Source organism: Pipistrellus kuhlii, unplaced genomic scaffold, assembly GCF_014108245.1.
Source record: "Pipistrellus kuhlii isolate mPipKuh1 unplaced genomic scaffold, mPipKuh1.p scaffold_m20_p_13, whole genome shotgun sequence".
Taxonomy (NCBI): Eukaryota; Metazoa; Chordata; class Mammalia; order Chiroptera; family Vespertilionidae; genus Pipistrellus; species Pipistrellus kuhlii.
In genome coordinates this window covers 35,368,561-35,381,780 of record NW_023425438.1, presented here as the reverse complement: position 1 = coordinate 35,381,780, position 13,220 = coordinate 35,368,561, and the positions used below count along the sequence as shown (strand labels likewise).

The 13,220-nt window shown below is 41.4% G+C and overlaps 1 protein-coding gene across 2 annotated transcripts in view; it reads left to right on the top strand.

Annotated features, from left to right (window-relative positions):
- The first annotated feature begins 6,333 nt into the window (after positions 1-6,333).
- Positions 6,334-13,220, top strand: part of GFPT1 (glutamine--fructose-6-phosphate transaminase 1) — a 51,309-nt gene continuing 44,422 nt past the window's right edge. Inside the window, exon 1 of one of the 2 annotated variants that reach the window (XM_045580846.1) lies at positions 6,334-6,539. In XM_045580846.1, the coding sequence (XP_045436802.1) occupies positions 6,533-6,539 (7 nt within the window). In that variant the 5' untranslated portion in view covers positions 6,334-6,532. The remainder of the gene's footprint in view (positions 6,540-13,220) is intronic. The other variant, XM_036435610.2, reaches the window with a different exon arrangement.

Sequence of the window (13,220 nt, the reverse complement as noted above, 5' to 3'; positions counted from 1 at the left end):
TAGTGTGTTGGCTTTACCTCATATGAGTTATTTATAGCATTATGAATCATTTTGTACACATGGATTTTATTCAGGGATATTTTTATTTTTGTTAGTCATTTTTTCATGGTTAATTCTTTGCATAATGTTTGAAGCAGTTTAAAATAAATTTTACCTCATCTAATTTATTTATTTTTAAAATACAGATGTGAATAGGGAGAATACTTTAAAAATATTCTAAATGGCTTAGCTTTTGTGAGATGTTTGAAACTATTTTTAAAGAACTTTTTATCTTGTTGGAAAAAAACTAAACAATTCTAGTATAAAAATTATATCAGGCTGTCCTCGCTGGCTGGTATGGTTCAGTTCTTTGAGCATTGTCCCATGCATTGAAAGGTGGCCAGTTTGATTCCTGGTCAGGGTACATGTTCATTGTGGGTTTGAGACAAAGAACAAACACACACACATGCACATGCAAATCATAATGCTGAATACTGATTAAAATAAAAACATTCTAAATGTAGACAAAACTCAGTTAATTATAAGACAGTGCAGGCTGAATTGAGCAAAACTGCCTTAGCATGCTCAGGTTTTACCTTATGAAACAGAATCTCTGAAATAAAATGAGAAGCTGATTGGATCCTTTTACTGGCTTCTGACTCAGAGAGTTATAGTCAGTGCCAATTTGGACAGTTATCTCTCTACTATAGGAGTACTGCTTTTTTAGATAGTCTACATAGCAAATTATCCTCTCTCCCTTTTCTGTAGTAATTTAGAGACAACATTTCACAAACAATATCAGGGAAAGAAAGATAGGTATATTGCATCTCTAGAATTCTGGTCTCCAAAAGTAGAGAGATTAAGATAGGGATGGAAGTAGGAAGAACTCCAGCAGTTGTGAATGGCAAGATTGAAGTTTTTATTTTTGTCCTTTGATTCACAGAACCAGATAGTGAGTTTGGACAATGTATTTCCTGAGCTATTATAGATAAATTCAGCTTACACTCTGGGAATTGCTTTGCGAACTAGCAGTTGACTCATGCAATCATGGAGGCTAGCAAGTCTAAAATCTGCAGGGTGGGATATCAGGCTGCAGATGGAAGAGCTGATGTTGCAGACTGGTGAATTCTTTCCTGCTCTGGAGAGGTGAGTCTGTTGTTCTAGTCAGGCCTTTGACTAATCGTATTAGGCCCACCCACATTATGGAGGGCCAGGTGCTTTACTCAAAGTCCAGCAATGTAAATGTTAATCTCATCCAAAAGTACCCTCACGGACACACCCAGAGTGTGTGACTAATATCTGAGCACTGTGGCTGAGCCAAATTGACATAAAAAAATTAACTGTCACAGTGAATAGAGTTTGCTTTTATGGCCAACGTATCTCTTTAAAAATTAAAAAAATATATATTTTAGAGAGAAATTTATTCCACTTATGCATTCATTGGTTGATTCTGGTATGTGCCCTTACGGGATTGAACCTGACAACCTTGGAATATTGGAACCTTGGAGTAATCAGATATGAGTTACCCCTGGCTAACTCATATCTGATTCCTTCTCCCATATCTTACCACCTCTCTGCATTTCCATACTCAGTTACACAGGCCCTTATATTGTCATATTCTTGTCCAGTGTCATCAATCAAGGTAATTTGTCCAGGTCTGCCTTCTGATTTCAGAATTATCTTCCCTTCAAAATTTACATTTCCTCAGTGACCTTTTGATACATGGTATGGAAATGAAAAGTAATCCTATAAATAAAGTTAATATATCATAGTGTAGACCTTAATGTAGACTTAATGTAGATCTAGGGAAGAGGGAGGTATTCTGCAATATACACACACACACACAACACACACAAGTGGACTTTAGGCCTGTGATAGCCAAGGAGTGGAGGTAATTTGGGATAGGAAACTTTGATCTCCTATAATCACAGTTTTTTAAATGACTAGTCCTCCATAGTCAAGGCCTATTTATTTATTTTTTTAATTTATTTTTTTTCTTCACTAATCTGGACTTTTATTTTATTTTATTATTATTATTTTTTAATATATTTTATTGATTTTTTTTTGCCCCCCTCCCTCCCGCCCACAGATCCCCTCCCTCCCCAGAGTTTTGTGTCCATTAGTTGTACTTATATGCATGTATAAAAGTCCTTCGGTTGATCTATTCTCTCCCCCAGATCTTCCTCCCCTCCCCGCTGTAATTTGACAGTCTACTTGTTGATATACTGTCTCTATATCTATCTTTTGATTTATCAGTTTATAATGCTCTTTATTATCCACAAATGAGTGAGGTCATGTGGTGTTTCTCTTTCATTGATTGGCTTATTTCACTCAGCATGATGTTCTCCAATTCCATCCAGGTTGCTGCAAATGATGAGAATTCCTTCTTTTTTATGGCAGCATAGTATTCCATTGTGTAGATGTACCAAAGTTTTTTGATCCAATCATCTGCTGACGGGCACCTAGGCTGTTTCCAAATTCTGGCTATTGTAGATTGTGCTGCTATGAACATAGGGGTGCATATATCCTTTCTGATTGGTGTTTCTAGTTTCTTGGGATATATTCCTAGAAGTGGGATTACTGGGTCAAATGGGAGTTCCATTTTCAGTTTTTTGAGGAAACTCCACACTGTTCTTCACAGTAGTTGCACCAGTCTGCATTCCCACCAGCAGTGCACGAGGGTTCCTTTTTCTCCGCAACCTCGCCAACACTTGTCTGTTGATTTGTTGATGTTGGCCATTCTGACAGGTGTGAGATGGTACCGCATTGTTGTTTTGATTTGCATCTCTCGGATAATTAGTGACTTTGAGCATGTTTTCATGTGCTCAAGGCCTATTTAACATCTGGTACCCTTTTTGATGCTTCAGAAAAGGGCAAATGCCACTATACGAAAGTTTTCTATAGTATTCTTTTTCTAAAATTTTTGATTTTTAGAGAGAGCAAAGGTTAGATAGAAACATCAGTTTGTTATTCTATTTATGCACTTGCTGGTTGCCTTCCCCCCCCTATATTTTTATTGATTTCAGAGGAAGAGGGAGAGAGAAACATCAATGATGAGAATCACTGATTGGCTGCCTCCTGTATGCTCTCCACCAGGGATGGAGCCCAAACCCAGGCATGTGCCCTGCCTGGAAATCCAACCATGACCTCCTGGTACATAGGTCAATGTTCAACTCCTGAGCCACGCAGGCCTGTATAATTTTAACAATCTTATTACTATTTCCATTGGGAGTCTGCTAAGGAATAACAAAAATCACAAATGTGAAAGTTGATCATCTTATACACCTATTTCAATTATGGTTCTTCATTTCTTCAGAAATGACAGCTAGAAGCCCTGATGCACGGCAAGGAGGAGGCTGAGAACCATTAGATTTCACAGGACTAATCTGGGAAATCAAGTAGCATAAACAGACAATAAGTGACACACCATCACGTTTTATTTTTTCAATTCTGTTCAAAACTGTTGATCAGAGAGAAAATCCTTTCCATTTCCTCAGATGTTTGAATAAGACCTAAATGTGCCCATTCATTCCTAGGTGATTTATTTTTTTCTTCTGCAGCTCATATTTCCAAAGGTCCAGCTCAGGCAAAGCTCTGTGTAGATGGGGTTCAGTCAAACAAAATGCTTCTATATCGGTGACTGGACTGGCACATGGTTACAGAGGGCTCTTTGTTTCAGTGGGTGGGTGAGGTTGTTCAAGGTTGGGTTGGTGTGGTGGTGACCACTGCCTGTCCTGTGTGCTAGCGCTGGGCCAGAACAGAGGTTGCTTTCTGTAAACCCAACTTCTAGACTGTCTGAATTGATATTCATTCTGACATAAATCAACACCTCTCTTGCTTCCTGCGATATGCTGGTTCCTGGAACAGGCTGTTCTCCTGACTTGGTTAAGCATATAATTTCTAGCACTCACATACTAGTACCTGTGATTATTGCCCACTTGGCATGGGGACCCATTTTGTCTTGCAGCTACCTAAGACATGTCTTCTAAATTCCTTCTATAAATTCTATTAATTACTTGACTGGAATGGCCAGCTTCTTTCTTTTAAAAAAATATATTTTATTGATTTTTCACAGAAAGGAAGGGAGAGGGATAGAGAGCTAGAAACATCGATGAGAGAGATACATTGACCAGCTGCCTCCTGCACACCCCCCCCCCCCCCCCCCTGGGGATGTGCCCACAACCAATGTACATGCCCTTGACTGGAATCGAACCTGGGACCTTTTGGTCCGCAGGTCGACACTCTATCCAAACTGGTCTCGGCAGGCCAGCTTCTTTCTTTGGTCTTTCCCGGCCCTCCACTTAGGGAGGTAAATTTTCATTCTCAGGGCTTTCTTTGGGTCTGCGTGCACTAAACAACTGGGAAAATAATTGGCTTTAAAAGTTTCTTTCAACTGGTGCATTAAGCACCTTCCAAAATAGCTGTAAAATGGAGATGGACAAGACAAATTGATAGTCATGATGGAGAAGCAGAAGAGGAAAGCAGGGGGGTTCAACAATTATAGTTTGAGCACGAGAACTCTGGTGGTCCTGCTGGCTTTCCTTTGTGGCATTGACAGGATTTCTGGCAGCTTACAAAGGTGTTCAAACACTGTAATGATGCCGTGGCCAGTGTGGCTCGGTTGGAGAGTCTTCCTGTGCACTGAGGGTCTTGGGTGTGGTTCCTGGTCAGGGCAGGGCATATACCCAGGTTGCAGGTTTGATCCCCAACTGTTTATGTCCCAAATGTGTTGTCTATTTTCAAACAGCTCACTTGTTTTTTAAACTTTGCTCTGGGTGACATAAGAACCTGTTTAAGGGCCTGAAATATTAAAGGGTTTTCATGTTAGAAATACTCTGATCAATGTGACATTTTCTGGTCTTTATTTGAGGCCTTTGATAAAAACATTTTTTTCCCTTCTATGAAAAACTGAAAAGCCCTTTGCTCACTTGATCATATAACCAGCCATAGAAAGAAAATTCTACTAAGAACATTAGACTTTTTTTCACTCATTCAAAAACCTTTTTGATCTCTTTCTTTGTGGTAAGTTCTATACTAGGTGTTGAGTATGCAAACACTTGTTCTAGCTTCAAGAAACAGCCTAGTAGAGGAATATGCAAAAAACAAAAGTAAAAAAAAAAAATCAAAGTATATTGCTTTAAAAGGGGCAACTCAAAGAATGAAAGGTTAATGCATGTCCCTATATCTCTCTGGGGGAGACAAAAAAGGTTTTCCCTAAGAGGTAGCATTTAAGTAGCGAAGGGAATGTGGGTTCCATGAAGAGTAACCAAAGTGTGCAAAAGTCTTGAGGATATTGGCCTAATTGAGAGATCACCTGTTCAGCGTTATCGGAGTGTAAACAGCTGGAAGGTGGGATAGGAAAGGAGCAGCAGTGTGAAGTAAGATGAGACATCTGAGGTCAGAAGTCCATGCCATGTTCTATATGTCGTATAAGTTTTTATTTGATTCTACTCTAGAGTCAATAGTTATGATAACCATCTACATTTGACGAGAGACACTATTTAAATCTTTCTAAAGCAAATGCTCAGGTAGTAAATTCTCAGAAACATCATCTCTCTTTGATTAAGTTTCTCTTGGCAGGAAGGGTGCATTAATTCATAGAATGAGTTAATCGTCGATGAGTCCAACGTAAGACTGAAATCTAGGCAATTGCTACAGTCCTGTCAGGTGAGCCAGCAGAAGTCTCCCCTGCCCTTCTGCAAAAACAAACAAACAAACAAAAAACAGGGTTAGGGAGTCAATGAATGGGGGCTGAGGGCTTTTGGAGGCCAAGCATATAACAGTACCCAAGTCGGGAACTGAATTGCCTGACACCTGGGAGACTCATAGACTCTGCACAGCGCTTTGCAACCAGGAGTTTTGGTATTTCTATCTATTTTCAATTCTTTGCAATTTTTTTTTTATTTTTTTTTTAGGATCTATGTCCCTTTCCCACCCTGTCTTATTTGTCCGGCTGGCTGCTTTCTTCCTCCTCTTTCCCCGCTTCCTGACGAGCCGGAACTCGGAGCCTAGGACAGAACTAGGCGCGCCCTCAGCGTTATTTGCTTCGCAGACAACCCCGTCCTCCTCTTTCCTTATCTTCCTCTCGCTCCCAGCCAGCCGACAAGGTTCCCCCCTCCCGCCCCCGAGGCGCCGCCGTTCCTGCCGCTATTTGCCCCGGGCGAGCCGGGCGGCTCCGGGAACCGAAGGCGGATGCGGCACTGCCACGTCCTCGCTGCCAGCAGGCCAGCGCCTGCGTGGGCTGGCGGGCGGGGCGGCCCGGGGAGGCGGAACCTGCGCGTGAGCGGCGCGGACGTGGCCCAATAGGACCCGCGGGCGGCGGAGGCGGCGGCGGCGCGGTGCGTGCCGAGGGGCGGGGCCAGAGGCAGTTGCTGGCGAGTCCCGGAGGCCAAGGAGGGAGTCGTTACCTCGGCTGCCGCATCCTCCAGGGAGTCGTGCGGCTGCCTCCTGACCCCCAAGCCCGCTGATCGCACCCACGGGCTCTGGTGTGCTCCCGACTTGGCCAGCCGCTCGCTAACCACTCGCCTGGCGGACCGGGCGAGCCTCCGGCATCATGTGCGGTAAGGGGCCGCGGGCGGGGGGCGTGTTGCGGGGCGGCGCGCGGTGCGGTGCGGGCGGTGCGGGCGCCGCTGAGGCCTGAGGCGCCGGCGGGAGCGGGGGTTTGCGGGGTGCGGGGCCAGGATGCTGGGCCGGGGGCGTCCCGCGGGGGCCGGGGGCAGAGGCCGGTCTCTGCGGGCCGGAGGGGTGTGGTGGACTCGGGAGGGTTACCTGCGAGCGGGCGGGCCCCGGAGGCGATCTGGAGGAGTGAAGGGGGCGGCTGGGCGCGGAGAAGGGAACTGGGAGCCGGAGGGAAGAGAGATGCTTGTCCTGACCTGGGAAAGAAAGAGGAAAGGGCTGAAGGAACTGGGGTGCGGATGGGGGTGACTTCACCAGAGTCCACCAGGTGAGTGAGGCAACCTGTGGGACATCACGTGAGGTTCTCTTGAACTGACCTTGTGCTCTTTTTAAAAGGACTTAACCTTTTAAAAAGTACTTGTTTTTAGTTGGTGTCTTTCCATCAGGCCCAGCAGAGAACAGAACTTTAACTAGAGCTATGACAGTGGCAGTACACATGGTCTTATTTCCTGCCCACCCCTGTCTCAGCAGAAACCATTGCTGATTAATATCTTGGTGAGTGAGGTCAGACCTGATGATCCGGTGGAAGAGGCCCAGAAGTGACCGTGGCGATAGATCACACGTCATGTATCACTTGCATGTGCATTCATTCAAGATACCTATGAAAAACAGTGGTCTACCTTTGGTGGATGTTTTAACCTGAACAGTTAAAAAAAAGTTAGGCCTGCCCTAGCTGGTTTAGCTCAGTGGATAGACGGTCCTGGGTTGTATTCTGGTCCAGGGGATAGATGGTTCCGGGTTCTATTCTGGTCGAGGGCACGATCCTCAGTTGCAGGCTCGATCCCTGAGTCTGGCCCGTAAGGGAGTCAGTCAACCAATCGATGTGTCTCTTTCACATCTACTATGTTTCTCTCTCCTCCCTTGACCTTCCACTTTGTAAAAAGCAATGGAAAAATAATCTTGGGTGAGAAATAACCTAAGAATTAAAAAGTTAGGCCATTTTATTTCATGTTTTGAGACTTAATTGTATTAGTATTACCTAAAAGTGTTAGCTAAAAGGAATGGTCTGAATCTGAAATGACTAATCTGCACTAAAACTGGTATTAACTTGGCCTTTCATTGTCAGTATAAAGAATTGTATCATTACCTTTCTTATTGAAGTTTACAACTAACCTTACTCCTGACTAGGAAAAAACAACAACACCTTTTATGGAATTGAAACTATCTGGGAAACTTATTCTTTGTAGACTTTTGCAAGAGCTGAGCAGGAGGTGACAAGTTCTCATTAGCTTTATTTTTCCTGTATTAAACTTTATGCAAATTTCAGCTTCTGAAAAAGAGGAGCATGTTTAAATTTAGAGTAGTTTTAAAAAAAACAAACAAAAAAGAGAAAATCTTTAAATAGTTTTCTGAAATTATTAGTTGAGCTGACTTTAGCATTAGATATACCTTTGCTCTGTCTAGATCAGTGTTTCTCAACCTTTCTAATGCCGCGACCCTTTAATACAGTTCCTCATGTTGTGGTGACCCCCAACCATAAAGTTATTTTTGTTGCTACTTCATAACTGTAATGTTGCTACTGTTATGAATCATAATGTAAATATCTGATATGCAGGATGTCTTAGGCATTGTGACCCCACAGGTTGAGAACCCCGGTCTAGATAGTAGAGTGGTTTGCAAGAACACATTCGGTAATTTAATTTGGAGCAGTGACGCAGTAAACTGGTTAATCCCCAATGTGCATCATTTGGTAATTAACTGTTCCTGAATGATGAGGTGTGCACCTAGTTAAGCACCTGGCTATCTGGTTGTAGATAATTCCTTCATGTTGTTCCGGGAAAAGGAAGCCAAAGTATCCTATCTAATAGAGAGGGACTCTGCTAATTGACCATCACACCCTCACAAAGATGGCAGCATCAACAACCAATAAGGAGTGAATATGCTAATTGACTGCCACGCCCACAGCCACAAGATGGCAGCACCCAGTTCCCTCAGCCCTGCCAAGGTGGCAGGCTCCCAGCACACGTGTGGCACAGTCAGGCCCGCCCCCAGGCAAGTCCAGCCACTCTGTGCACCTGCTTCCGGAGTTCCCCAGTCTCCTCAGCCCCCCAGCCACCCAGGGCTGGCCTGAGGCACAGGCAAATCGCAGATGGCGGCTGCCCAGCCATCCAGGGCCACCCGAGGCTCAGGTAACCAGGGCCGGCTTAGGCCGGCAGTAGTAGCAGCAGAGGTGTGATGGGGTGTCACCTTCCCCTGATCACCAGGTTGCCTTCAGCCCCTGAGGGCTTCCAGACTATGAGAGGGGACAGGCCAGGCTGAAGGACCCCCCCCCCCCCCTCACCTCCAGTGCATGAACTTTCATGCACTAGGCCTCTAGTGTACTATAAAGGAAGAAACCTGAACTGGTTCAGAAAAGGTGCAGATTAGAGTGAGGTTTTAGGGTGGAGACTAGATGTCACATTTTTCTTAGCCAACATCCCCATTCCAGAGTTTTATTGCTAAGGAAACGGGTTATAAAGAATAAACAACTAGTATTTGAGTTATTTTTGAGGTCCTGCTTTTAACCCTATCCAGACCACAGTTTTGCATGATCTGGAATAAGGTCTAGAATTTATTCCCTTTAATTTAATTATGAAGGTTAACTGTTAGGAAAATAAAGTTTGTCTTTATTTTCCTCCCACATCTTAATCATATAAGTAAATTTTTTAGCGAGATTGAGTGTGGAATGAGATCAGGTGGAAAATGTAGATTTACTGTCGATTTCCTGCTTCCTGTTCAGATTTTTCTAAAAGATCATTTTATTTCAACATTGCATAATATTGAAGCAGAGGAATGAAGGCTATAATCCTGTGGTATGCTTAAGGCAAAAGAAAAGTTTCCATGGTCAAGTAAATTTGGGGAGCAACAGATTAAACTATGTTGAACTGTCTTTTTTTTTTTTTTTTAATTGGAGGACTTCTTGGAAACTTTAATGTGCTAAGAGTTATGAATTTCCCAGAGAAGAATAGCATGTTTATGTCCCAAATTTATTTTATCTTCCTCTGTTCTTGGTTCTTTGGAATACACTTTGTTCTTTTTTAGTTATTTTTTTAACTTTTGGCTTTGGTGAGAGATTGTCAATTCGCTGAAGCGAACAGTTTTTGCTGTTGTTTTTTTAAAAAAATAAATGATGGTGTATATAAATAGACTTTTTGTAAATGAGGTAGGTAATATTTCAAAACAGTCAGGCAGCTGCAATTTAAAAGTATCCTGAAATGAATCCTTAAAAAGTTTTTTGTAATTATATTGTCTAATGACTTTGGGGGTGATTGAAGAATGCTGACACTTTGCTGCTTGGATGAATCATAAAACCAGTACTATTAACTTATTCTTAGAAATCATACTGGATATAAAGTAGTTGTTAAAGAAAATTAATTAATTGCTTACTAAGCATTTCCTCAATTGTGTTCCCTGGAAAGGGAGAAGTTAATAGGTGCTGGTAATGAGCAGTAAAAGATAGGAGTTTTATAACACACCAGTTTGGGACATTATTCTGCTTTTGGAGATTTGCACTTAGCAAGATTAAAGGATCTAAGAAGATCTACAAATAAACCTGTTAACCTGTAACCAGTATTTCTTAAACTGTTAATTATGCAACCTTTCTTTCACTTCATCCCTATTTAACATATGCAAAATAGTGTTCTCTTTTTGTGGTCTTGGAATTTTTGACTACATTTCAGGGATCTTGAAAGTGTTAGAAGATATTTGAAATGATGGCTTTATATTTGGCACTCTGCCATTTGGAGAGAAGACCAGAACAAGGAAATTGCCTTTGAGGAATTGCTATCTGATTTGAGGAAACAATGAATACACATGCAACAGGTGTAGGTAATAATACACAGTCTCTGTTCATTGCCATGTTACAAACCCTGAGTGGCATGAATAGAAATTGAGAAACTGGTTAGGCCAGGAACATTCTAGATGATGTCTAGCAGGACTTTTATGTTGAGGAATAGTGCCAGCCAGTAGAGAACTAGTACACTGTAAAAGATATTGATGGATGTGTTACCCAACAATCAATGGAATCAGAAATAAATTGAGAACTGCCAGTGGGTTTGAAAGAAGGAATAGAAGTGCTAGGAAAAGAGGCCAAAGACCTGTGGTTAAAGGCAGAAGAGTTCCAAAGTGGTATGTATTGACATGGACAGAATCTGCAAATGTAGAAGAAGGTCATCCATGTTTAATACTGCAGAGAGAAGCTAATTGCTTTGAGCTATAATAAAATCATTAGAGATGTTACGTATATGAAGGCAGAAGGACCTGAGTTTGTGTTGAGGAGGGCAAATGTACCAACAAAGGAAGGGAGTGTTGTGGAACTGAGATTTCTGATAGAGTTGAAAAGTTGAGTTCTAGAGCTGTGGTCCTTGATATATGAGCTGTGAACTTATTATGGGGCATTCATTGATCAATTCATATTCTAAGTGTTATCTATAATTTGAATGAAAGTTAGATAATAAAAATTCAACCTACTATTGTATAGGATCCTCAAAATATTTTGATGTTAATAAAAAGTTCTGTATTTAGCCCAGCCAGTGTTGCCCAGTGGTTGAGTGCTGATCTCTAAACCAGGAGGTCACGGTTCGATTTCCAGTCAGGGTACATGTCAGGCTTGAGGGCTTGATCCCCAGTGCAAGGTGTGCAGGAGGCAGCTGATCAATGCTTCTCTCTAATCATTGATGTTTCAATCTCTCTCTCCCTTCCTCTCTGAAATAATACACACACACACACACACACACACACACACACACACACACACACACATATAAAGTTCTGTATTTACAAAGTTGAAGCATCACTTATGTTAGGACACATAGACCCAGGGGAAAACCACAGGACTGAAAATCTACTTCCATAAGTGGAGGGCAAGGAAAGACTGAAGAAAGATACGGGCCACTCCAATCTGTTAATTTAATAGAGTTTATTAAGGGAAACATATCTGAAGCATGTCTTGGGTGATTGTAAGATGAAATGGATCCCTGTGCCACTTGGCAGGCACCAGAGAATTATAGGGGGTAAAAGTGGTAGGGGGATAGTCACAGGTCTGAGTATATGAATGCTATCAGGTATGGAAATTACATTGACCAGGACAACTATCTGTTCCAGGACCAACACATAACAGGAGGCAAGGGAGGGGATGGTGATTTATGTCAGAGTGAACATTAATTATGATCAGATAGTCTGTAAGGGGGGATTACAGAAAGCCGCCTGGGTCCAGCTTGTTGGACAGGCAGCAGTCACCTCACAGAACAGTCTCTCCTCCATACTTATCCACAGTTATGTTCAGGAGAGGCTGGTTCATATATGTAGAATATGTTTTCTGTTTTGAGCTTATAAGGAAGGATAAGGGTATATCATGCATTATGTTGTTAATATGAAGGTGAAGACTTCGGTTCTACAATATAAAGTGAGAATCTTGAGAAAGAAGCTGGGAAGGGAGAAATGGGAATTTAAGAGTAGTCTAGATTCTAGCCTTTAGAAAAATATCTGGGGGAAAGTTAGACAAACTGAATTAACAAGATTGGTCAGCTGTTGGAAGGGCCATTTTGCAAGTGAACCTGAAATGTGTGGTTGGATCTCACTGTAAGGGCATCAGGGATACAGAATAAAAGCTGACTTGGAAGGAAAATGAAAAACTGTTTGATTTGATTGATCAGAGAGAAGTGGGGGAGATTAAACGTTAGAAGATTTGTGAGCAAGAAGTGCATGATTTTTCTCAGGAAAGATGACATAAATAGACTGTGAGGGATAGTATAACTAGAGGTGTCAGTGTTTAGTGCTTAGAGTTCCAGATTGTTAAATGTGCAGGAGAGGTGTTATAGAGCTCCTTCTAGTGGCAACATATATTTCCAACGAAGTAAGGGCCACTCAAACCAGCATTTGTAAATAGGAAGAATATTTTTAAACAATTAGAAAACACATAAATAATTGAAATTCCTCATTGTGTCACTCGATATAATTTTTTATTTTGTTTTTAGGAATGTAGAAAATTTTATCTCATAATATTTCATCTTCTAAAGGGGTCTTACCTATTGAACTTCTAAAGGGGTCTTACCTGTTGAATGTGCCTCCACAATTATAGTAGTATTAACTATGTTTTTATGACAAATATTTAGTTGATGTGTATAACTTTAATTGCAGTATTGTTCATAATTTCAAAGAGGTAGGAAAATCCCAGTAGGGAAATGGTTAGGTAAAATATGACTATTATGGACTGATATGCAGCCATTAGGTAGAATTGGGTAGATGTGTTGTACCAACATAGAACAATGTCAACATTTTAATTAAAAAAGTACAGAACTATATATATATATATATATATATATATATATATAGTTCTGTACTTTTAAAATTTATGGTCACCAAATTTATGTGTTTTTAAAAAGCCCTTTAAAGCCACATATATCTAGGTTCATTTATGTAAAAACATAGCTGAAAGATTGGGACAACGTGTATTAAATTAATGTTGGTTATCTCCCCTTTTAGAAAGAGATTTTCACAATTCGTTATGTAGCCTTTGTGTAATCTGAATCTTTAATGGTGGTGAATTGTAAACTTTGATTATAAAATTTTTTTTTAAATTTATTGAT